This window comes from Salmo salar, chromosome 11 (genome assembly GCF_965601325.2).
Source record: "Salmo salar chromosome 11, fSalSal1, whole genome shotgun sequence".
In the NCBI taxonomy this organism is placed as follows: Eukaryota; Metazoa; Chordata; class Actinopteri; order Salmoniformes; family Salmonidae; genus Salmo; species Salmo salar.
The window spans coordinates 84,961,686-84,984,083 of record NC_138301.1 but is presented as its reverse complement, the minus strand read 5'-3'; the positions used below and the strand labels follow the sequence as shown (position 1 = coordinate 84,984,083).

The 22,398-nt window shown below is 44.4% G+C and overlaps 1 protein-coding gene across 2 annotated transcripts in view; it reads left to right on the top strand.

Annotated features, from left to right (window-relative positions):
* ttll11 (tubulin tyrosine ligase-like family, member 11) overlaps positions 1 to 18,243 on the top strand; it is a 52,882-nt gene extending 34,639 nt beyond the window's left edge. For both annotated transcript variants that reach the window (XM_014128145.3, XM_082958113.1), the window contains 3 exons: positions 13,677 to 13,904; positions 14,138 to 14,244; positions 16,396 to 18,243. In XM_014128145.3, coding sequence (XP_013983620.1) covers positions 13,677 to 13,904; positions 14,138 to 14,244; positions 16,396 to 16,766 — 706 coding nt within the window. In that variant the 3' untranslated portion in view covers positions 16,767 to 18,243. The remainder of the gene's footprint in view (positions 1 to 13,676; positions 13,905 to 14,137; positions 14,245 to 16,395) is intronic.
* The last annotated feature ends 4,155 nt before the right edge of the window (positions 18,244 to 22,398 follow it).

Genomic DNA, 22,398 nt, shown 5'->3' with positions numbered 1-22,398 from the left:
GCTGATTGGTTAAAACCGCATTCCAGCCGGTGTCTATTCCACAAGTTACCACCAGCTAAACCTTATGTTGAAATGCCTATTTTACTCTCTTCCATCTGACTGTTAAATCCACTGTCTTTTCAGCTCAGCCAGGCAGTTTATATACTAGATCTACACTGTAAAAAGCATCAAGACATTATCTTCCATTTTCTTTTCGTCTAGCATTTGGTTTTCAACAGCAGAGATTTGTAATAAACTTGCCGTCTGTCTCCAACGTTTGCAACGTTTGTTTCAATATTGAAGTTTGATCTCCAACGTGTCGGGACAAGAAACAGGCTGGCAGCTTTTCTTAGCCAGTCGAAATCATGAATTGGCATAATTTTTTTTTAATGGATGTACATAAAGAAATATCAATAGAAAAACACAACATGCAGCTAATTTGCTTTCATTCCAGCTTAATTTTGAAGTGATTGTGTTAGCTGTGTGGTTGGCGATCTCGTCTGAACAGTGGCCTGGCGAGAGAGCAAGTGTTCTATGCCAGGTGAAATCGTGCATCATCATCTCATTGTTATGGATGTCTCCCCCCCCCTAAAAAAATATATATTAAAAAATCACTAGAAAACAGCTTAAATGTAAATGCAGCTACTTTGATGTTATTCTGGAAGCACTGTTTAACTTTGTTAGCCAAAGTTGGCTAGCTAGCGAGCAAGAGATAAGAATGTTGGCAGCCATCATGGCCACCAAACCGATAGAACAAACGACCAGCTGGCTTGGGTAGTAAACCCTATATTTGTGTCGGGGCTATATCTCGTAGACGGATGAAATATAATGAAAATAATTAATTAATTAATTCATGAAAATAATGAAAAAATGTCTATTTGAATATGTTGGTAACCCGTTGAACAAAAGTGAGTGAAGCGTACATCACAGCTGAATAGGGCAGTATTTTCATATTTTATGAGTGATTTCATACTTTCTGTGAAGTCGTTCGCTGAAAATAAACTGAACAAGTAAAGTGATTTCTGGATTATTTTCCTCAACAAGGTGTAATGCCATAGTTACAGTACTGCCATAGATATCATGTATGACACCAATGACAACCAATGACAATGGTTCCTACTACCAGGAGAGCTATGACCTTCAGTTGTCATGGTGTTTGGCATTGGTATTCCCTTGTCGTCATTTCTGCCTTAGCCCACTTGTTTTCTATATCAGATGACGGGAGTATTGAGTTGCTTTTAAGCCGTCAAGAGTTTCGGATTGTCTTCTAGCCCACAATTCTGTTTGATTTAGCGTTTCAGTCTGCTGAAATCTGCTGAAAACTATAAAGTAGTGGAAAATGACACAACAAATCAAATTGCTTTGGTTCCCTTTATGTATTCTGCTAAGACGCACGCACCCACACACAGTACACACTCCCCCTGCTTTCTGCCAGGCGGGAACAAAAATGTGAGCGATCGTGTCAGGCAGGTGAGGCCGTGATTGCGTGGAGATGTGTTGTCAGCTGTGCAGATGGAGTGTGACAGAGTCCGATGGCTGCCTGTAGTGGAAAACGCTAATTATCCCCAACTAGCTAGCGCTAATGCTTATTAATTTAGCCATTTTAGATTTGATGTGTTGCTAAAACACGCAATCAGTGCAGCGCCGAGCGATACAGTGAACAAAATGAGAAGACGTTAATCATGTCTTCTTTTTTTTGAGTCACTGTGTGTGTGTGTGTGTGTGTGTCATGTGCTGTGTTTATCAACTCTATGCCTATCAAACCCATCGTTAAGAAAACTACGTGACGCAGCTATGGCAACAGCGGCCAAAACTTGCTGCTGATGTCTTCATCTGATATATGCTGAACTAGCCGCACTGACAAGCTCATTCCTCCCCCTCCATACCATCCACAGCAGCCAAACACGTCTGATTTACAGTAATGATCTGCAAAATTCAAATAAATGAAGTGTAAAAATGGATGGGAGACATTTTTGATTCGGGAATCGTCACGGGAACAAATGAACAATGTAATGCAGGGTGGCCAAGCGAGATTAGTGTGAGGTCACATCTGTGTGTCAAACCCACCCTGAAGGTGGTTCTAAGGCCAGGGCCCATATCCACAAAGCGTCTCAGATTGCTGATCCGGGATTTGTCCATATAATATTATGATCTAAAAGGCATAACTGCTCCTAGATCAGCACTCCTTCTCTGAGATGCTTTGTGAATACAGGCCTAGATCTTACTACCATCCATCCATAGCTTCTGGTACTGTTCATCTCTCTACTTCTCTCTCTCCCAGGGGATGTAGTGTGCTCAAAACAGAACAGGCAATAACAATGTTAGCAGGAAAGCAATAACAACTCGAACAACTCTGCAGTTTTCCCTGGTTTCACTGGAATTGGAATGGATACACTTCTGTTTTCCTCATCCTTGCTCTGGCTGGCTATTAATGAGTAATAACTGCTCACTCTCTCAGCATACCTCTAATTATCCAACATTTACTGTTCCAGAATGCATTTAAAACGATGATCAGGGACTCTCTTTAACTGTAGGAAAACAATGTGTTTTCAGCATCATTTGGGGAACTAAGACATTGCTTACTCAGCAGATGGTGCAGGTACATCCGTAACCAAACGTACCAGAGTGGATTATAACAGCAGGCAGCTTTAGACGCTGTAGAGAGGTAGGATGTAGGAAATGTAGGATGTAGAAAAGATGGCACATAGAAAGGTAGGATGTAGAATAGAGACATTCACAAATACAAAAGTATGTGGACACCCCTTCAAATTTAGGGATTTGGCTATTTCAGCTACACCGTTGCTGACCGGTGTATAAAATTGAGCACACACCCATGCAAACTCCATAGACAAACATTGGCAGTAGAATGGCCTTACTGAAGAGCTCAGTGACTTTCAAAGTGTCACTGTCATAGGATGCCACCTTTCCAACAAGTCAGTTCGTCAACTTTCTGCCCTTCTAGAGCTGCCCCGGTCAACGCTGTTATTGTGAAGTGGAAATGTCTAGGAGCAACAACGACTCAGTTGCGAAGTGGTAGGCCACACAAGCTCACAGAATGGGACCGCCGAGTGCTGAAGCTCATAAAAATCATCTGTCCTCGGTTGCAACACTCACTACCGAGTTCCAAACTGCCTTTGGAAGCAGCGTAAACACAAGAACTGTTCATCGGGAGCTTCGTGAAATGGGTTTCCATGGCCGAGCAGCCTAAAATCACCATGTGCAATGCCAACAGTCGACTGGAGTGGTGTAAACCTCGCCATCATTGAACTCTGGAGCAGTGGAAACACGTTCTCTGGAGTGATGAATCGCGCTTCACTATCTGGCAGTCCGACGGACAAATCTGGGATTGGCGGATGCCAGGAGAACGCTATTTGCCCCATGCATAGTGCCAACTGTAAAGTTTGGTGGAGGAATAATGTCTGGGGCTGTTTCTCATGGTTTGGGCTAGGCCCCTTAGTTCCAGTGAACGGAAATCTTAACGCTACAGCATACAATGACATTCTAGACTATTATGTGCTTCCACTTTGTGGCAACAGCTTGGGGAAGTCCCTTTTCTGTTTCAGCATGTCAATGCCCCCGTGCACAAAGTGAGGTCCATACAGAAATAGTTTGTCGAGATTGGTGTGGAAGACCTTGACTGGCCTGCACAGAGCCCTGACCTCAACCCCATCGAACACCAGTGGTGTAAAGTACTTAAGTAAAAATACATGAAAGTAGTTTTTTGGGGTATCTGTACTTTACTATTTATATTTGACTACTTTTACTTCCCTACATTCCTAAAGAAAAGTATGTACTTTTTACTCCATACATTTTCCCTGATACCCAAATGTACTCATTTACATTTTGAATGCTTAGCAGGACAGGAAAATGGTCTAATTCACATACTTATCAAGAGAACATCATTGGTCATCCCTACTGCCCATCCCTATCTGGCGCTCACTAAACACATGCTTTGTTTGTTAATTATGTCTGAGTGTTGGAGTGGCCCCTGGCTATCTGTAAAAAAATAAATGTATAAATGCAAATAGTCTGGGTAGCTATTTGATTATCTGTTCAGGAGTCTTATGGCTTGGGGATAGAAGCTGTTAAGAAGCTTTTTGGACCTAGACTTGGTGTTCCGGTACCACTTGCCGTGTGGTAACAGAGAGAACAGTCTATGACTAGGGTGGCTGGAGTCTGGCAATTTTTAGGGCCTTCAACTGACACCGCCTCGTATAGAGGTCCTGGATGGCAGAAAGCTTGGCCCAGTGATGTACTGGGCCGTACGTACTACCCTCTGTAGTGCCTTGTGGTCGGAGGCTGAGCAGTTACCATACCAGGCAGTGATGCAACCAGTCCGGATGCTCTCGATGGTGCAGCTGTAGAACTTTTTGAGGATCTGAGGACCCATGCCAAATCTTTTCAGTCTCCTGAGGGAGAATAGGTGTTGTCGTGCCCTCTTCACGACTGTCTTGGTGTGTTTGGACCATGATAGTTCATTGGTGATGTGGACACCAAGGAACTTGAAGCTCTCAACCTGCTCCACTACAGCCCCGTCGATGAGAATTGGGGCGTGCTCGGTCCTCCTTTTCCTGTAGTCCACGATCGTCTCCTTTTGTCTTGATCACGTTGAGGGAGAGGTTGTTATCCTGGCACCACACTGCCAGGTCTCTGACCTCCTCCCTATAGGCTGTCTCATCATTGTTGGTGATCAGGCCTACCACTGTGTCATCAGCAAACTTAATGATGGAGTTGGAGTCAAATATAGAGGCAAAGTAAAAAATAGAGAGCGGGGAAATACATTGGTGAGGTTTGACAGGAGGGAGTGAGAGAGCTAGACAGGCAGGATGAATAATTACGCTTCGACCGACACCCAGAGAGAGGTAGAATGGAGAGGTTTGATGGTATCACTTGACACACTCAGACATGCAGCACTCTCACCTAGCACATTAATCTTTCAGCACAGACTGTGTTACGGTGTTACACTGAGCTACGGTGAGCTGAGGTGTGTCGCGGTGAGCAACGACGTGTGTCCTGTGCCGTCGGCGAGGGCGATTTGAGTCGGAACAAGGTGTGTGTGCGTGTGTGTGTGTGTGTTTTTTTTTTTTCAAATTTTTATTTATATTTTTTATTTGTTTAAAATGTTTTTTTTATTTTTTTTAAATGTACATTTAATTTTTTTTTATGTTTTACCTTTTATTTAACTAGGCAAGTCAGTTAAGAACAAATTCTTATTTTCATTGACGGCCTAGGAACAGTGGGTTAACTGCCTTGTTCAGGGGCAGAACGACAGATTTTGTACCTTGTCAGCCCGGGGAAGCTTTACCTGACTAAAAGCCACTTCACTTAGGGCTGCGTGAGGGCTGTGTGAGTTCCCCTATCCTCTTCACGCTGTATCCTACTACTACTACTACTACTACAACTACAACAACAACAACAAGCTCTCGGACAACACCGCTGTCCTCGGGCTCCAGATTCGTCCGTCGGACTGCCAGATGGTAAAGCGTTCATCACTCCAGAGAACGCGTTTCCACTGCTCCAGAGAGCTTTTACACCACTCCGGTCGACACCAACGGCCACAACCCAATTGAGATGGTTTGCGTCATCACTCTTTTTCCCCAACACTCCTATTCAACTTCAATGGGATGCTTCAGCCTGAATCTGCATTTCATCTTTAAATCCGTCTTTTCCCATCCAGTGAAGGCTCCGATTCAGAAGTAGAAAATCAGTCAGCTGCACACTTTAGTAAACAACAACAGAGTTGTTGATCAATGCTACTTTCTCGCCTCTGTATTCACGTTGGTTACTGGAGGGTGAAGATTCACAAAGTTGCTGTGAGAAAGTGGAATATAGATTGTTTTAGCTCCTTAGCTGGCTACGGTTGGCTTGGCAGGGAGTGTTTTGGAAACGCTAGCTGCTGGTTAAACCCCCTTCTGCAGTGTGACAGCAGGTTTAAGAGTTATGTGGCCACTCTGCTGCTACCACCACAGCAATTTCAGTGGAGAGGGAGAGATGTGGGAGGGAGAGCGAGAGATGGAAAGGGATATGGGAGGGAGAGATGGAGTGGATGACAGGAGAGTGGACAGATAAAGGGTGGGAATGAGGTTTTTTCTTCTGTCATTGATTTGCTGTAGCTCAGCACTGTGAGGGCTTAGTGGTTACCCTTTCCAATGGACAGACATTATCTCCTCTCCATCTCTCTTTCTCTCTCTCAGCCCTACTATGCACCAACAGTAGACCCTAATCGCTCCTCTGCACTCTATCCATTCTCCTATTTCTCCACAATTTTTTTTAGCTTCTCTGTCCTTTTCTCTCTCCCTCTCTTGCTCAACCTATTGTGCACTCTTTCTCTTGCCTCCACCCTGTTACCATCACCCGCACATAATCATCCAGGGTAAATCTACTTTCCAGTTTGTAGAAACAAAGTCAGACAACACTTTCTTTGGACAAGAAATGTCATCATTTCTCTCCTAGATGAGCCGTATTTAAAGGGGAAAATCATTTTGATGATGTGGCTGGTGACACTTTGCTTCTTGAAAGTCCAATATCTTGACAACTTGACTGATGACATGCACAACACTTTGGGACTGTATTAACAGTCAACTAATGAAAAAAATGTTGAGTGGATAATTGGTCGTTGCTGTTTTCTGGGCCTGTCGAATAGTATAGTTGTAAAGCTCTCTTTCTCTCTTTCGCTCTCTGCTTTTCACATCTGCAGCATTCGTAAGCTCACAAGGACAGACTATACAGTACCAGTCAAAAGTTTGTACACACCTACTCATTCAAGTTTTTTTTATTTTATTTGTACTATTTTCTACATTGTAGAATAATAGTGAAGACATCAAAACTATGCAATAACACATGGTAACCAAAAAAGTGTTAAACAAATCAAAATATATTTGAGATTCTTCAAAGTAGCCACCCTTTGCCTTGATGAGAGCTTTTCATACTCTTGGCATTCTCTCAACCAGCTTCATGAGGTAGTCACCTGGAATGCATTTCAATTAACATGTGTGCCTTGTTAAAAGTTAATTTGTGGAATTTCTTGCCTTAATGCGTTTGAGCCAATCAGTTGTTGTGACAAGGTAGGGGTGGTATACAGAAGATAGCCCTAGTTGGTAAAATACCAACTCCATATTATGGCAAGAATAGCTCAAATAGGCAAAGAGAAATGACAGTCCATCCTTTAAGACATGAAGGTCAGTCAAAGTTTCTTCAAGTGCCATCGCAAAAACCATCAAGCGCTATGATGAAACTGGCTCTCATGAGGACCGCCACAGGAAAGGAAGACCCAGAGTTACCTCTGCTGCAGAGGATAATTTCACTAGTCAACTGCACCTTAGATTGCAGCCCAAATAAATGCTTTACAGAGTTCAAGTAACAGACACATCTCAACATCAACTGTTCAGAGTAGACTGCGTGAATCAGGCCTTCATGGTCGAATTGCTGCAAAGAAACCACTACTAAAGGACACCAATAAGAAGAAGAGACTTGCTTGGGCCAAGAAACACGAGCAATGGACATTAGACCGGTGGAAATCGGTCCTTTTGGTCTGAGTCCAAATTTGAGACTTTGGGTTCCAACTGCCGTGTCTTTGTGAGATGCAGAGTAGGTGAACAGATGATCTCTGTGTGGTTCACACCGTGAAGCATGGAGGAGAAGTTGTGATGGTGCTTTGCTGGTGACACTGTTTCATTTATTTAGAATTCAAGGCACACTTAACCAGCATGGCTACCACAGCATTCTGCAGCAATACGCCATCCCATCTGGTTTGCGCTTTGTTTTTCACCACACAATGACCCACAATGACACCTCCAGGCTGTGTAAAGGCTATTTGACCAAGAAAGAGAGTGGAGTGCTGCATCATATGACCTGGCCTCCACAATCACCTGACCTCAACCCAATTGAGATGGTTTGGGATGAGTTAGACCGCAGAGTGAAGAAAAAGCAGCCAACAAATGCTCAGCATATGTGGGAACTCCTTTTAAGACTTGGAAAATAATTCCAGGTGAAGCTGCATGAAAGAATGCCAAGAGTGTGCAAAGCTATCAAGGCAAAGGGTGGCTACTTTGAAGAATCTCAAAAATAAAATACACTGCTCAAAAAAATAAAGGGAACACTTAAACAACACAATGTAACTCAAAGTCAACCACACTTCTGTGAAATCAAACTGTCCACTTAGGAAGCAACACTGCTTGACAATAAATTTCACATGCTGTTGTACAAATGGAATAGACAACAGGTGGAAATTATAGGCAATTAGCAAGACACCCCCAATAAAGGAGTGGTTCTGCAGGTGGGGACCACAGACCACTTCTCAGTTCCTATGCTTCCTGGCTGATGTTTTGGTCACTTTTGAATGCTGGCGGTGCTTTCACTCTAGTGGTAGCATGAGACAGAGTCTACAACCCACACAAGTGGCTCAGGTAGTGCAGCTCATCCAGGATGGCACATCAATGCGAGCTGTCGCAAGAAGGTTTGCTGTGTCTGTCAGCGTAGTGTCCAGAGCATGGAGGCGCTACCAGGAGACAGGCCAGTACATCAGGAGACGTGGAGGAGGCCGTAGGAGGGCAACAACCCATCAGCAGGACCGCTACCTCCGCATTTATGCAAGGAGGAGCAGGAGAAGCACTGCCAGAGCCCTGCAAAATGACCTCCAGCAGGCCACAAATGTGCATGTGTCTGCTCAAACGGTCAGAAACAGACTCCATGAGGGTGGTATGAGGGCCTGACGTCCACAGGTGGGGGTTGTGCTTACAGCCCAACACCGTGCAGGACGTTTGGCATTTGCCAGAGAACACCAAGATTGGCAAATTCGCCACTGGCGCCCTGTGCTCTTCACAGATGAAAGCAGGTTCACACTGAGCACGTGACAGACGTGACAGAGTCTGGAGACGCCGTGGAGAACGTTCTGCTGCCTGCAACATCCTCCAGCATGACCGGTTTGGCGGTGGGTCAGTCATGGTGTGGGGTAGCATTTCTTTGGGGGGCCGCACAGCCCTCCATGTGCTCGCCAGAGGTAGCCTGACTGCCATTAGGTACCGAGATGAGATCCTCAGACCCCTTGTGAGACCATATGCTGGTGCGGTTGGCCCTGGGTTCCTCCTAATGCAAGACAATGCTAGACCTCATGTGGCTTGAGTGTGTCAGCAGTTCCTTCAAGAGGAAGGCATTGATGCTATGGACTGGCCCACCCGTTCCCCAGACCTGAATCCAATTGAGCACATCTGGGACATCATGTCTCGCTCCATCCACCAACGCAACGTTGCACCACAGACTGTCCAGGAGTTGGCGGATGCTTTAGTCCAGGTCTGGGAGGAGATCCCTCAGGAGACCATCCACCACCTCATCAGGAGCATGTCCAGGCGTTGTAGGGAGGTCATACAGGCACGTGGAGGCCACACACACTACTGAGCCTCATTTTGACTTGTTTTAAGGACATTACATCAACGTTGGATCAGCCTGTAGTGTGGTTTTCCACTTTAATTTTGAGTGTGACTCCAAATCCAGACCTCCATGGGTTGATAAATTGGATTTCCATTGATTATTTTTGTGTGATTTTGTTGTCAGCACATTCAACTATGTAAAGAAAAAAGTATTTAATAAGATTATTTCTTTCATTCAGATCTAGGATGTGTTGTTTAAGTGTTCCCTTTGTTTTTTTGAGCAGTATATATTTTGATTTGTTTAACACTTTTTTTTTTTTTTTGGTTTCTACATGATTCCATACGTGTTATTTCATAGTTTTGATGTCTTCACTATTATTCTACAATGTAGAAAATAGTACAAATACAGAAAAACCCTTGAATGAGTAGGTGCGTCCAAACTTTCAACTGGTACTGTATGTTTTTCACTTCTGTCTTTATTCTCTGCCTTATTCTGCTCTCTGTCATTCATCAAAGCGTGGCACGCAATGCATAAAGGTCAAATCGAATAGGTAACGTCAAATACAAAGATATTCCTAGAGAACTGTCTTGAGACAGAATGGGTTCAAACTGAGTCTGACATAGAAACATGACAGTTAGTCTGTGCGAGCAGAGGGATGAGGTGTGTGTCTCTCTCTACATTCTTTGTCTAAGTCATGAATGTCAAGCGCTCTCTGTTCTCCCGAGCAGCAGTAGGCCACTCAGAACTCAACGCTAATTGTTCTGCCGCAACAGCTCTGCTCAACACTGCTGAATATCCTCCACAGCCAACGCTGAGTGTTTCTGAATTGCTCACATAGGACACACAGATACAGTATCTCACAAAAGTGAGTACACCCCTCACATTTTTGTAAATATTTGAGTATATCTTTTCATGTGACAACACTGAAGAAATGACACTTTGCTACAATGTAAAGTAGTGAGTGTACAGCTTGTATAACAGTGTAAATTTGCTGTCCCCTCAAAATAACTCAACACACAGCCATTAATGTCTAAACCGCTGGCAACAAAAGTGAGTACACCCCTAAGTGAAAATATCCAAATTGGGCCCAAAGTGTCAATATTTTGTGTGGCCACCATAATTTTCCAGCACTGCCTTAACCCTCTTGGGCATGGAGTTCACCAGAGCTTCACAGGTTGCCACTGGAGTCCTCTTCCACTCCTCCATGACGACATCACGGAGCTGGTGGATGTTAGAGACCTTGCACTCCTCCACCTTCCGTTTGAGGATGCTCAATAGGGTTTAGGTCTGGAAACATGCTTGGCCAGTCCATCTCCTTTACCCTCAGCTTCTTTAGCAAGGCAGTGGTCGTCTTGGAGGTGTGTTTGGGGTCGTTATCATGTTGGAATACTGCCCTGCGGCCCAGTCTTCGAAGGGAGGGGATCATGCTCTGCTTCAGTATGTCACAGTACATGTTGGCATTCATGGTTCCCTCAATTAACTGTAGCTCCCCAGTACCGGCAGCACTCATGCAGCCCCAGACCATGACACTCCCACCACCATGTAGGCAAGACACACTTGTCTTTGTACTCCTCACCTGGTTGCCGCCACACACGCTTGACACCATCTGAACCAAATAAGTTTATCTTGGTCTCATCAGACCACAGGACATGGTTCCAGTAATCCATGTCCTTAGTCTGCTTGTCTTCAGCAAACTGTTTGCGGGCTTTCTTGTGCATCATCTTTAGAAGAGGCTTCCTTCTGGGACGACAGCCATGCAGACCAATTTGATGCAGTGTGCGGCGTATGGTCTGAGCACTGACAGGCTGACCCCCACCCCTTCAACCTCTGCAGCAATGCTGGCAGCACTCATACATCTATTTCCCAAAGAAAACCTCTGGATATGACGCTGAGCACGTGCACTCAACTTCTTTGGTCGACCATGGCGAGGCCTGTTCTGAGTGGAACCTGTCCTGTTAAACCACTGTATGGTCTTGGCCACCGTGCTGTAGCTCAGTTTCAGGGTCTTTGCAATCTTCTTATAGCCCAGGCCATCTTTATGTAGAGCAACAATTATTTTTTTCAGATCCTCAGAGAGCTCTTTGCCATGAGGTAAATGTTGAACTTCCAGTGACCAGTCAGTATGAGAGAGTGTGAGAGCGATGACACCAAATTTAACACACCTGCTCCCCATTCACACCTGAGACCTTGTAACACTAACGAGTCACATGACACCGGGGAGGGAAAATGGCTTATTGGGCCCGATTTGGACATTTTCACTTAGGGGTGTACTCACTTGCATTGCCAGCGGTTTAGACATTAATGGCTGTGTGTTGAGTTATTTTGAGGGGACAGCAAATTTACACTGTTATACAAGCTGTACACTCACTACTTTACATTGTAGCAAAGTGTCATTTCTTCAGTGTTGTCACATGAAAAGATATACTCAAATATTTACAAAAATGTGAGGGGTGTACTCACTTTTGTGAGATACTGTACATCCCTGGAGCTCCCCTGTCTCCTTCCAGCATGTGTGAATGTATATTAACCTGCTCTTAGGTCTTTAACCAGGGCAGCCCAAAACTCCTAACTACCTAGCAGAGCTAGCACTTAACCACCTACCTCTGAAAGAAGGAAGTTAAGAAAGACTAAGTTCTTACACAGCTTCTGGAAGGGCGAGTTGTGTTCGTCTCCTCTGCTAGAACACGTGTGAGGGATTTGTTCCACTTCGACTAAAGGAGCAGAACAGCAAAATGTTTTTAACAACATTTACAGTTTTTCCCCAATGTGCTGCTGATTTGGACAAGTCAGTATCCTGTCGAGATGAAGGTGAGGTGGTATGCGGGGAGAGTGAGGATTAGAGATTGCATTGTAAGCTCAAATGTTTTGTTCTCGGGAAGTGGTACTCTGATCCCCTGTTTTTAGTTGTGTTTGTGACTGGTTTTCCGGATTGGCTTTACATTTCTGTTGACGTTGTCCTTTGTTCATTAAACACAAGCCTACTTCAGCATATTCAGCCATTGTATAGGAGAGGAATACAGATATAACCTACAGCAATTTAAACCAGAGTGCTGAGAGTGCTACCTCATTTGTCCTCTGTGTGCGTGCGGGTTCTTTTACCTGTGTGGGTGCTGCGGGCAGTGGGTGCATTATCCTAATGATTCGCCACAGTGGGCCATTGGTGGTAGACCCCTGGTCCCTCTCTCTGAGTACATGGGAGCACCGCTAGAAGGATGGTGGGATGAACTCCTGCACTCTGTCCTCTCTGGCCCTCTCTCTCCTCCCTTCGGGCCCCTCTTCCTCCCCTGCCTCAAGGACTAATTGAAAGTAAGGCGTGTGGCCTGCATCACATTAACATAATTCAAAAATAATTGCTTTTGTTTATCCTTGAACCATAAGAATCTTATGTTGTTCTCTCTCCTCCTCTCCCTTGGTCCGCTAAGACAGGCCTAGACGTCTGGGTAAGGCCCAGGAACAGAGAGGAGAGCTTAGCATCTTCCTCTCTTCACCACTTAGTTTCTGTCTTGTTTGTAGTCCGTCTGGTTGCTGGCCTTTTAGGTGACATTTGCGACGTGCGTGTGGGCCAGGCATGAGTGTGTTATCTGCTCCAGTGAAGAGCCACAGCACAGTGCTTGTATAGACAGATTATTTAATCTCCCGGCAGAGCGCAGTGAAACCTTCCATCCATATATCCTTACCTTCCGTCCTCCTTTTCCTCCGGCTCCCCTGTCCAGCTTCTTTCTTTTTTTCTTTCTTTTCTCTTCTCTTCTCTTCTCTTCTCTTCTCTTCTCTTCTCTTCTCTTCTCTTCTCTTCTCTTCTCTTCTCTTCTCTTCTCTTCTCTTCTCTTCTCTTCTCTTCTCTTCCTCTTCTCTTCTCTTCTCTTCTCTTCTCTTCTCTTCTCTTCTCTTCTCTTCTCTTCTCTTCTCTTCTCTTCTCTTCTCTTCTCTTCTCTTCTCTTCTCTTCTCTTCTCTTCTCTTCTCTTCTCTTCTCTTCTCTTCTCTTCTCTTTTCCCTCTCCAGTATACCAGCTGACTCATTAGGCTGGCCTTATGCTCCTATGTCCAGAAGGACTATAGAGGCCATTACTCAGCCCTGCTGCCTGGGTACATAGGGTCAGGCACGCATCAGTGTTACATCACTATAGGCGTCTACACAAGATGGATACCCGCTCTTATTCACTCATAGATCACCTCCTATCAACACACAATTCCCCTAAATAACCTCTCTCTCTCAATCTATCTCTGTCTTCTCTCACTCACTCACTCTCACACACACCTGACCTCCGTAGAATAGGTGAATCTAGTGGATACACCCACTTCCCATCAATAACCCTCCCCCTCTCCTCCCCCAGGTCCTACCCAGAGCACCAGCAGGAGGAGATGTTGGGGTCACCAGTGAGGGGGACTGGGGAGGAGGGGCGTGTCCTGCCCTCTATGTGTCTGAAGCAGGTGTTCCCTAAGTACACCAAGCAGTTCAGCTACCTGCGGACCGTGGAGCGCATCACTGCCCTCTTCCTGCGCTTCCTGGGGGTCAAGGGCAACATGCGCCTGGGGCCCACTGGCTTCAGAACCTTCATCAGGTACTAGTTCCTCTTCCTCACCCCTACACACAGAGTCAGAGAGCTTACATTGGTATGCGTGTGTACTTATTGTCAACTAGTTCCTTGGCATGGTGCTTTTTAATAAGTAACCTATTTGGTCAGTTGTATCAAGCAATTCCGCTTCTTGGATGCCAATGGTATGGTGTGTTGTGCTTTTTCTACTCAATGAAACCAGTAGGCTACATAAAACCATACTATCTGTCTGTGTGTAGGAACTGTAAACTGAGCAACAGTCATTTCTCCATGGCGACTGTGGATATCCTCTACATCGACATCACACGACGCTGGGCCAGCATGCTGCCTGACTCCAGAGAAGCGGGTAACCCTCCAGCCAATCACAAGTCACCTCTCACACAGCTCACCAGTCACGAATCACTCTGCCCACCAACAACAACAAACCGTAATTGTGTTAGCCCGCTGAACTAAATACTAAGCATTAGTTGGGGGAGCTAATGCATGTCTTCAGCTCTCTGGCAGAACTAGCTGTGACCTTTTTAGAATTGGCCAGGTTTTGTTTTTGGCTCTAACTGTTCACGGAATCCCCTCTCACATCATTGAAATGAGCTCACAGCGTAGTGACAACATTTGTGAGAGCATCCACTCTGAATAATTCACCAGCTTCCACCTGAAAATATGCAGATGGGGCAGGATGATGAGGAAGAGAGGGGTACAGCGGTACGATTTGATTGAATGCTGTTCGAGTTTCCTCTTGTTGGGCTCGGTTGGCATGGCGGGACAGTTTTTAGCAGGACGCAACGCGAGGAGTGAGTTGAATATTTGGTTCCAGACCAAAATCAAGGGGTGAGAATTTGGTCATTACCCCTACGGGTAATAGGAAAACAGAGCCAATCTCTCTCTGATGATTGGGTTGCAGTGTTGGGGAGGGAAGGATTGTGGAGTAGGGGTAGGGATAAGGCAAGTATTTATTATTAATAATTAAGTTTTGTGTTTTGGGAAGAGGGAAGCGCTGACTCAGGACTTTAGCTGAATGCTAAAAGCCCCTTATCACCTCAGAAGAAAGTCGCTCTCTCTCTCGCTCTCTGGCTTTCTCCCCCCCCCCCCCCCCCCCACCCATGAGACTTTATAGGAAAATAACTCTCGCCCTCACTTCAATCCTTGTTTTTCACTTTCTTCGCGTGTTTCACACACTCATCCTAACGTTTTATTGAGAACCACAGCACAGTTTGAAACGTGTGGTAAATAGTAAAAGCTAGAATAAATGGTGTGCAATGTGCAAGTACTATATATTTAAGAGATGTAGTGTACCTACCTGGATGGTGTGTCTCTGGGTGTGTTCTGGGTGTTTTAAGTTTAGGACAGTCAGAGCTTCTGTGTGTAGTTGTTAGGTTGATTTATTAGTTTGACTTCATCTTGATGTGGATACCTAGAGGTGTGGCATATCAAGAAGCTGGTTAAACTGGGGACAATAAAAGGTCACGCTCTAAAATGTGCAGTTTTGACCAGGAATGTCGACCAGAGCCGTTGCCAGAGAATTGAATGTTAATTTCTCTACCATGAGCCACCTCCAAAGTTGTTTTTAGAGAATTTGGCAGTATGTTCAACTGGCCTCAAAACCACAGACTACGTGGCGTCTTGTGGGCAAGCGGTTTGCTGATGTCAACAGAGTGCCCCATGATGGCGGTGGGGTTATGGCATGGGCAGGCATAAGCTACTTACAAGAGGGATGTGGGAGAGCTAGTGGACAGCTACGGACACAATTGCATTGTATTGATGGCAATTTGAATGCAGAGATACCGTGACGAGACCCTGAGGCCCATTGTCGTCCCATTCATCTGCCGCCATCACCTCATGTTTCAGCATGATAATGCACGGCCCCATGTTGTAAGGATCTGTACACAATTCCAGGAAGCTGAAGATGGCCCAGTTCTTCCACGGCCTGCATACTCACAAGACATGTCACCCATTGAGCATGTTTGGGATGCTCTGGATCGACGTGTACGACAGCGTGTTCCAGTTCCTGCCAATATCTAGCAAATTCCATTGAATAGGAGTGGGACAACATTCCACAGGCCACAATCAGCCTGATCAACTTAATGTGAAAGAGATGTGTTGTACTGCATGAGGCAAATGGTGGTCACACCAGATACTGTCTGGTTTTCTCATCCACTCACCTACTTTTTTTTTTTTTTTTTAAGGTATCTGTGACCAACCGATGCATATCTCTATTCCCAATCATGTGAAATCCGTAGATTAGGGCCAAATTTATTTATTTAAATTGACTGATTTCCTATATGAACTGTAACTCAGTAAAATCTTAGAAATTGCATGTTGCGTTTTATATTTTTGTTCAGTATAGTTACTCATTTTTGGAGAGTGACTCAAGGATCAGGGAGAATCAGTTTGATACACAGCAAATACTCTCTCTCTTCCACCTCCCTGTTTCTTCCTTTTCCCGCTCTCCTCTGACCCTTCTCCCTCTACCACATCTCTTCTATTTGTCTCCTCTCAGGGATGGGTCTGCAGGCATTTGTGGAGGCCTTCTTCTACCTGGCCCAGCGCCGGTTCAAGTCCCTCCCCCTGAGGGAGCAGGTGGTGTCCCTGCTGGAGGTGTGTGAGGCTCAGCTGGAGAACCAGGGAAGAGGGGATCCTGGAGGAGCTCTACCCGAGGACAGCACCGCCTCCACCAGGCGCTCTGTAAGCTGCGGCAGGACCCAGACAGGCAGGACTCAACACCCCCACCATATGTCAACCTCCGCCCCAGGCCAGGCTCTGTCGGCCCCCCAGCTCTGCTCCCCGGCCACCCCGCGCAGGGCCTCGTCCCAAGACTACAGGCTGCATCAGAGACTACGGCCCACACACAAGGGCAATGTAGAGAACTGACCCGACTGGGGCCTAAGGAGCTATACTCACACACGCTCACCCACACACACACACTGCTAACAGAGGAACACAAAGACTGGCTCAAATTCCCCCAGGGGGTCCTGTTGAGAGAAGAGACACAGATTGTTGGGAGCTGACCTCAGAGGCTCAGCACCATGAGGCCTTTTCTGGAATTCATTACTTTTCCTTAAAAAGAAGAGGAGGAAGTCCACAGGGTGGTTGAGGAAGTGGGAGAACGAGGTGTGTGTGTGTGTGTGTGTCAAGAAAGGCCACTCAGGTCCTGCGGGGGAGATGGTTGGTTGTAAGGCCCTGCTTGAGATGCAATTATTGATTAATAACTTCAGGGTCGGTTGTGTCTCGCTTCAGCCCTGTCGAGCAACCCACTGAGCAATCACACACACACGCTCTCTCTTCAGGGAAACACACGTACTGCAGTTTTACACACAGTGTATGTTGCGGGTATGGATCTGAGCATTTCCACGATAGCTTTAGAACCTACAACATTTGCACAAATGTGTGTGTGTGTTTGCATGCATGTGTGTTTAGTGTATTTGATATAATGGCCATAAACTGTAAGGGCCAGCGGTTCTGCCATTCGGCTGTTCCTGCTCACAGAACCAATCAGTGATGAGATGTCTCATCATTGTACCAAAGGGAAAAGGACATCCTCCCAGACAGTTCCGCCCAATCACAAATCGTCCCTTAGCCCAACAGTACCCCCATGCACTGAAGACCACCTGAGAAGATTGGATGGTATATAAATAATATGAAGAAAAAAACCCAGCCTATCTGAAGACAAAGTGAAGTAATTAAAGAATTGCCAATACCTATCATATACTCTCAGATCTCCAGAAGTGCATAGGTTGTATGGGCTATGGTTTGATTTGGGACTGGGCATTTCCTCTCCTTTCATAACAGCAGCTACTCCAATAACATAGCAGCCTTAGACAAACAGCAGTGAGAGAGACAGATGGTTACTCAAAATGGCCGCCACAGACACAATAGGAGCACATCTCCTTTGCTTTGACACCCTACATGGGGAATAGGAAGTTATGAGACAGAACCAGGACTGTATCAGGAGAATGCTGTCATTCAACACTGCTTGTTTACGAATACTGTGTCATCCGTATCCATAGGAATGTTTTTGAATTGTATTTGATTTTGTTCGTTTTTCTCAACATAATTTATTCCCGTCAGTCAGTGTCACCTATAAACAGTTGCTGCTTGCAGGAGAATGAAACTAAACACTAAAGCTATCATATTGGTTCCTTCAGTACCATATGGGCTGCTGCTTGTCCACATGCCCATAATTAAGAACACACACTACACTACTAAGACTATAGACGTTTGCTCCATCTACTACTGTACTCCACCACAGCATCTGAGAATAGAGATACTTAACCATAACCTCCATTGGGATGTACTGTGCGTCTGTTCATAGCACTGCAATACAGAATAAAGGACTGTATTTAAACCAGTTGAAAGGGTTTTTCTTGGTCTCTGAATGAATACTGACAGATTGTTGTTTTACGATCTCTTAACTCCCAATAGGTTTTGAATGTACAGTACATATAAATATTTTCCTGCGCCAGTGTGGATGAAGGTGTATGGGGTCAATTTAGAGCCATATGTATTGAATTCAAAATAAAATAAATCGTGAACATGAAAAATAAAGTTGAGAATGTAGGCGGCGCTGCGGCAGGTAGCCTAGTGGTTAGAGCGTTTGGGCCAGTAACCCGAAACGTTGCTAGGTGGAATCCCCGAGCTGACAAGGTAAACATCTGTCATTCTGCCCCTGAACAATGCAGTTAACCCACTGTTCCTAGGCCGTCATTGTAAATAAGAATTTGTTTGCCTAGTTAAATATAAAAATGTAAAAATTTTCGAGGACGGGTGAAATATTGGATGTTGAAATCAAAAACCAAACGATTGAAAGCAAAATGTATAGAATTGGAAACAAAAATAAAATGTCAAAAGCAAAACCCCAAAACTTGTAAGCAGATAATTTAAAGCGAGAGCAAAATTCTATGACAAAATATATTTTTTTTTAATATTTGAAAACGAATGCAAAAAATCGTTTTCGGTTAAAATTTCCACCAATCCTATTGAATAGATTTTGCCTGCATGTACTACCTTTTGGTTACGCTACTCGTATTTTTCCTTTTGAATGTCTGTTTCTTTGCTTTCACTGCCGAGATTTTCGATTGCGAGTTTTGGCATTATTTTTACGTGAATGGAGGGGTTTAGAGGGAGGCGTAGACAATGAGTCTCCATTGGTCCGCTAGTTTTGGACTGACGGTTCGTCTTAACCCAATCGATGCTTTGTCTGACGTCACCTCGTTTTAGGGTTTTAGCTAACGTACTTGAACATTTGGAGACCCAAGATATAGGCTTCAGTAGCCATGCGCAAATGAATAACACTATAGCGCCAAACCTACTGAGTTGATTTATAGAATGTTTTAATTCTATGCCAGGACTTTTCACAGCATTTTTTACCATTTGCATCTTGTTAAATGTTAGCCACTATCAGTAACCACCATCAGTTATACCCATAACCTACATTTATAACTGTCATTTGAATGTTAATTTCCTTAAATTTAGCATCATTCCATTACAATGTTATTTTAGCATTCTTTCCTCTGTCACATTCATGTGGTTGTTCCTGAGTATCCCTAGCAATAGTGGATCATATTAGACTAGCGTATTACAAGTTGTGCAATAATGTAGCCTGCTTGAATGATTATGGAATGCTCGTTTAAACCTGGAGCCTGGCATAGTTCATGAAGGTTCACGACTAAGTTCCATGATTAGTGATAATTATTAGAGTAAATTTATAGGACTAACTGTTCAACCCCTATTGTACACTTTAAGCACCTTCCAATATTATTATTTTATTAGATTTTTTTTTTACACTTTTTACCCAATTGCAATTGGTAGTTGCAGGCTTGTCCCATCGCTGCAACTCCCGTACAGACTCGGGAGAGGTGAAGGTCGAGAGCCATGCGTTCCCCCGAAACACGACCCTGCCAATCCGCACTGCTTCTTGACACACTGCTCGCTTAACCCGGAAGCCAGCCGCACTAACGTGCCGGAGAAAACCCCGTGCAACTGGCGAACGTATCAGTGTGCATGTGCCCGGCCCGTCAAAGGAGTCTCTAGAGCACGATGGGACAAGGTCGTCCCGGCCGGCCAAACCCCCTAACCCGGACGACCCTGGGCCAATTGTGTGTCGCCTCATGGGTCTCCCGGTCGCGGCTGCGACACAGCCTGGGATCGAACCGGATCTGTAGTGACGTGTCAAGCACTGCAGTGCCTTAGACCACTGCGTCACTCAGGAGCCGAATTGAATATTATTTAATATGGCAATTTTCAGGATGAATCAAACCACAGTATTTTTTTTTATTCAACAATATATTTTGGCCATAAAAGCTCTCCAAACCGTTTTTTTTACTATTAATAAATGTTTTCCTCACCCTAAATAATATACAAGATCAGAGTATTTTAAATATGCTGAAAAGGAGACTAATATGCATGTATTTAAATGGATTTCTTTTATTGACCCCTAATATTCTGAACTGTTCTGTCCATATATTCTTGTGAATCTGTTGAGAAAACATTTGGTGTGCCTTTAATTAGAGTTAAGGAATTGCTTTAGATAAATGTACTGAAAACCCTATTGAATGAAAACTCCACAAAAAAATCTGTTGACCAGCAAGTTTTTAACGATTTAATTAAATCTATTCAGCACGCTCAAGGGAATCACGCCTGCAACGCCCGTTAACTTATGTAGGTGCTTAAGTCGGAATACCAACTACGGAGAGGTGCGTAGGAAAGGCATGTATAGGAAAGGCGTACATTTCCTAAGTCTGATTCGGGCCTTAAGTGAGCCTCATGGGAGCAATTAAAGGCATCTCTGTGAAATAAGCATGAGGAGGCATTATGAATGAGGTCCGTTCCCTATCCACCGACTTCTCGCTAGCTCCCTGCTCCTAGGCCTGAGTCAGCCTCTGAAGTGTATGTGGAAAGACAAGGCGTTATGTTATAGGATGATGGTAATGCTCTGCTTTGCATCATTCTGGGCTGCTTGTGTCTAATCTTAGATTTGTTAGATCTTACATAATGTACATTTTCTGCACAGTTTAATATGTGGTCCACAGCATGTGTGGTGAGGTCCGTGGCTGGGTAGGCACTGGCTATGATCAAATCCAGATATAAGGACCTATTCAATCTGTATCGCTGAAGTGTTACAGATTGCACGATAGAAATTTAAAGGTAAGTTCCGATTGAGCTGACATACTGTGTGCAGCATTTAACGTGAATGCGGTCTCCGCTAACATGGAAACATTGCCTTTAAATTTCAATCACGCTGTTACGCTGAACTTCCGCGATACGGATTGAGTCGAGCCCTTAGTCACAGATACACATTGATAATGCCCAACTTCACCATACAACAGATAGCTCTAACAACCAGTGATATAGGCTATTAACTGAAATTGACAAACAATTTTCACCAAATGTAAATACCAATGTAGCCAAGATAAAAATAAATTAAAAAGAGCCTCCAATGGCAGCATATTTCGTATCATCTGACAAAATGACACTGCACAACTGAGCTCCGCTGTAGACCGATGTAGCATCCACAGTTACAACCAATAGGTGGAAATAAAAGACCAATGTATGGACACATTTTATCTGAATAGTTTTCATTTCAAACTCCATAGCCTTTCACAATGGATTTACAATTCTTCCAATGCACTGTGCGCGCACTCACACATAATATTATTATGTGAAATATTATTACACACAAATATATAATAAATACGGTTCTAATGGATTTTTGATATCAATAATCGGAATGACTGAAAAATGCAGTTCAAAACGTCAGTCTCATCAAAAAATTCGAGCTTGATAAATCAAATGCATCAAAGGGAATGCTGTCTATTCAACAGTTGACTAACCCGCAAATTGCAAAAGAAAATGCATTTAGAACTAACTTTACTTGTAAATGAAGTCCATTAGTCTATCCTTCAGAGTGAACCTCTCAGTGACAGGATTGTAGGGCCAAGGATGACAAAATGATCAAACCTGGCTTTCATTTGAACACTGATATTGTCCAAAATGATGTAAAACATTCCTCTCATATCCGTCTGCTACAGATTACTTTGTCTGTTAGGCCGAGTGTGGTGCATTTCTCCTCAAACCGATCATAGAAACACTTGCCTCCTGGCATCCACAACTTTCATCGTTTCGCTGATACGTGCACAGCAGAACCCCATGTCCATTATTTTATGCTGCAGAACACGAAAGAGTGCATCAGTTTCTCTTAAAATCTTTCCATAGACCATCAGCAGAAACCGGTTGAAGCCTGTGAAAGCCAGGTATCATATCCAGAGGCCTTGGGCAGCGTGTCCAGACCCGGCGCCAGGATAAAGTGACTAAGGGGGCAGTTGAAATCGGTGAGGGTTTGACACGAAATCTGCATCCCATCTCCGCTGCGCTGTATCAGCACAATTGACAGCGCCCTAGACACTAAAGCAAGGCCTATTTGGCAATGAATTTAGACTACAAGCTAGATAGACTGTTTGTAATAGGTGAATTACCCGATGTGAATGCAGCCGTACACACAGCTATC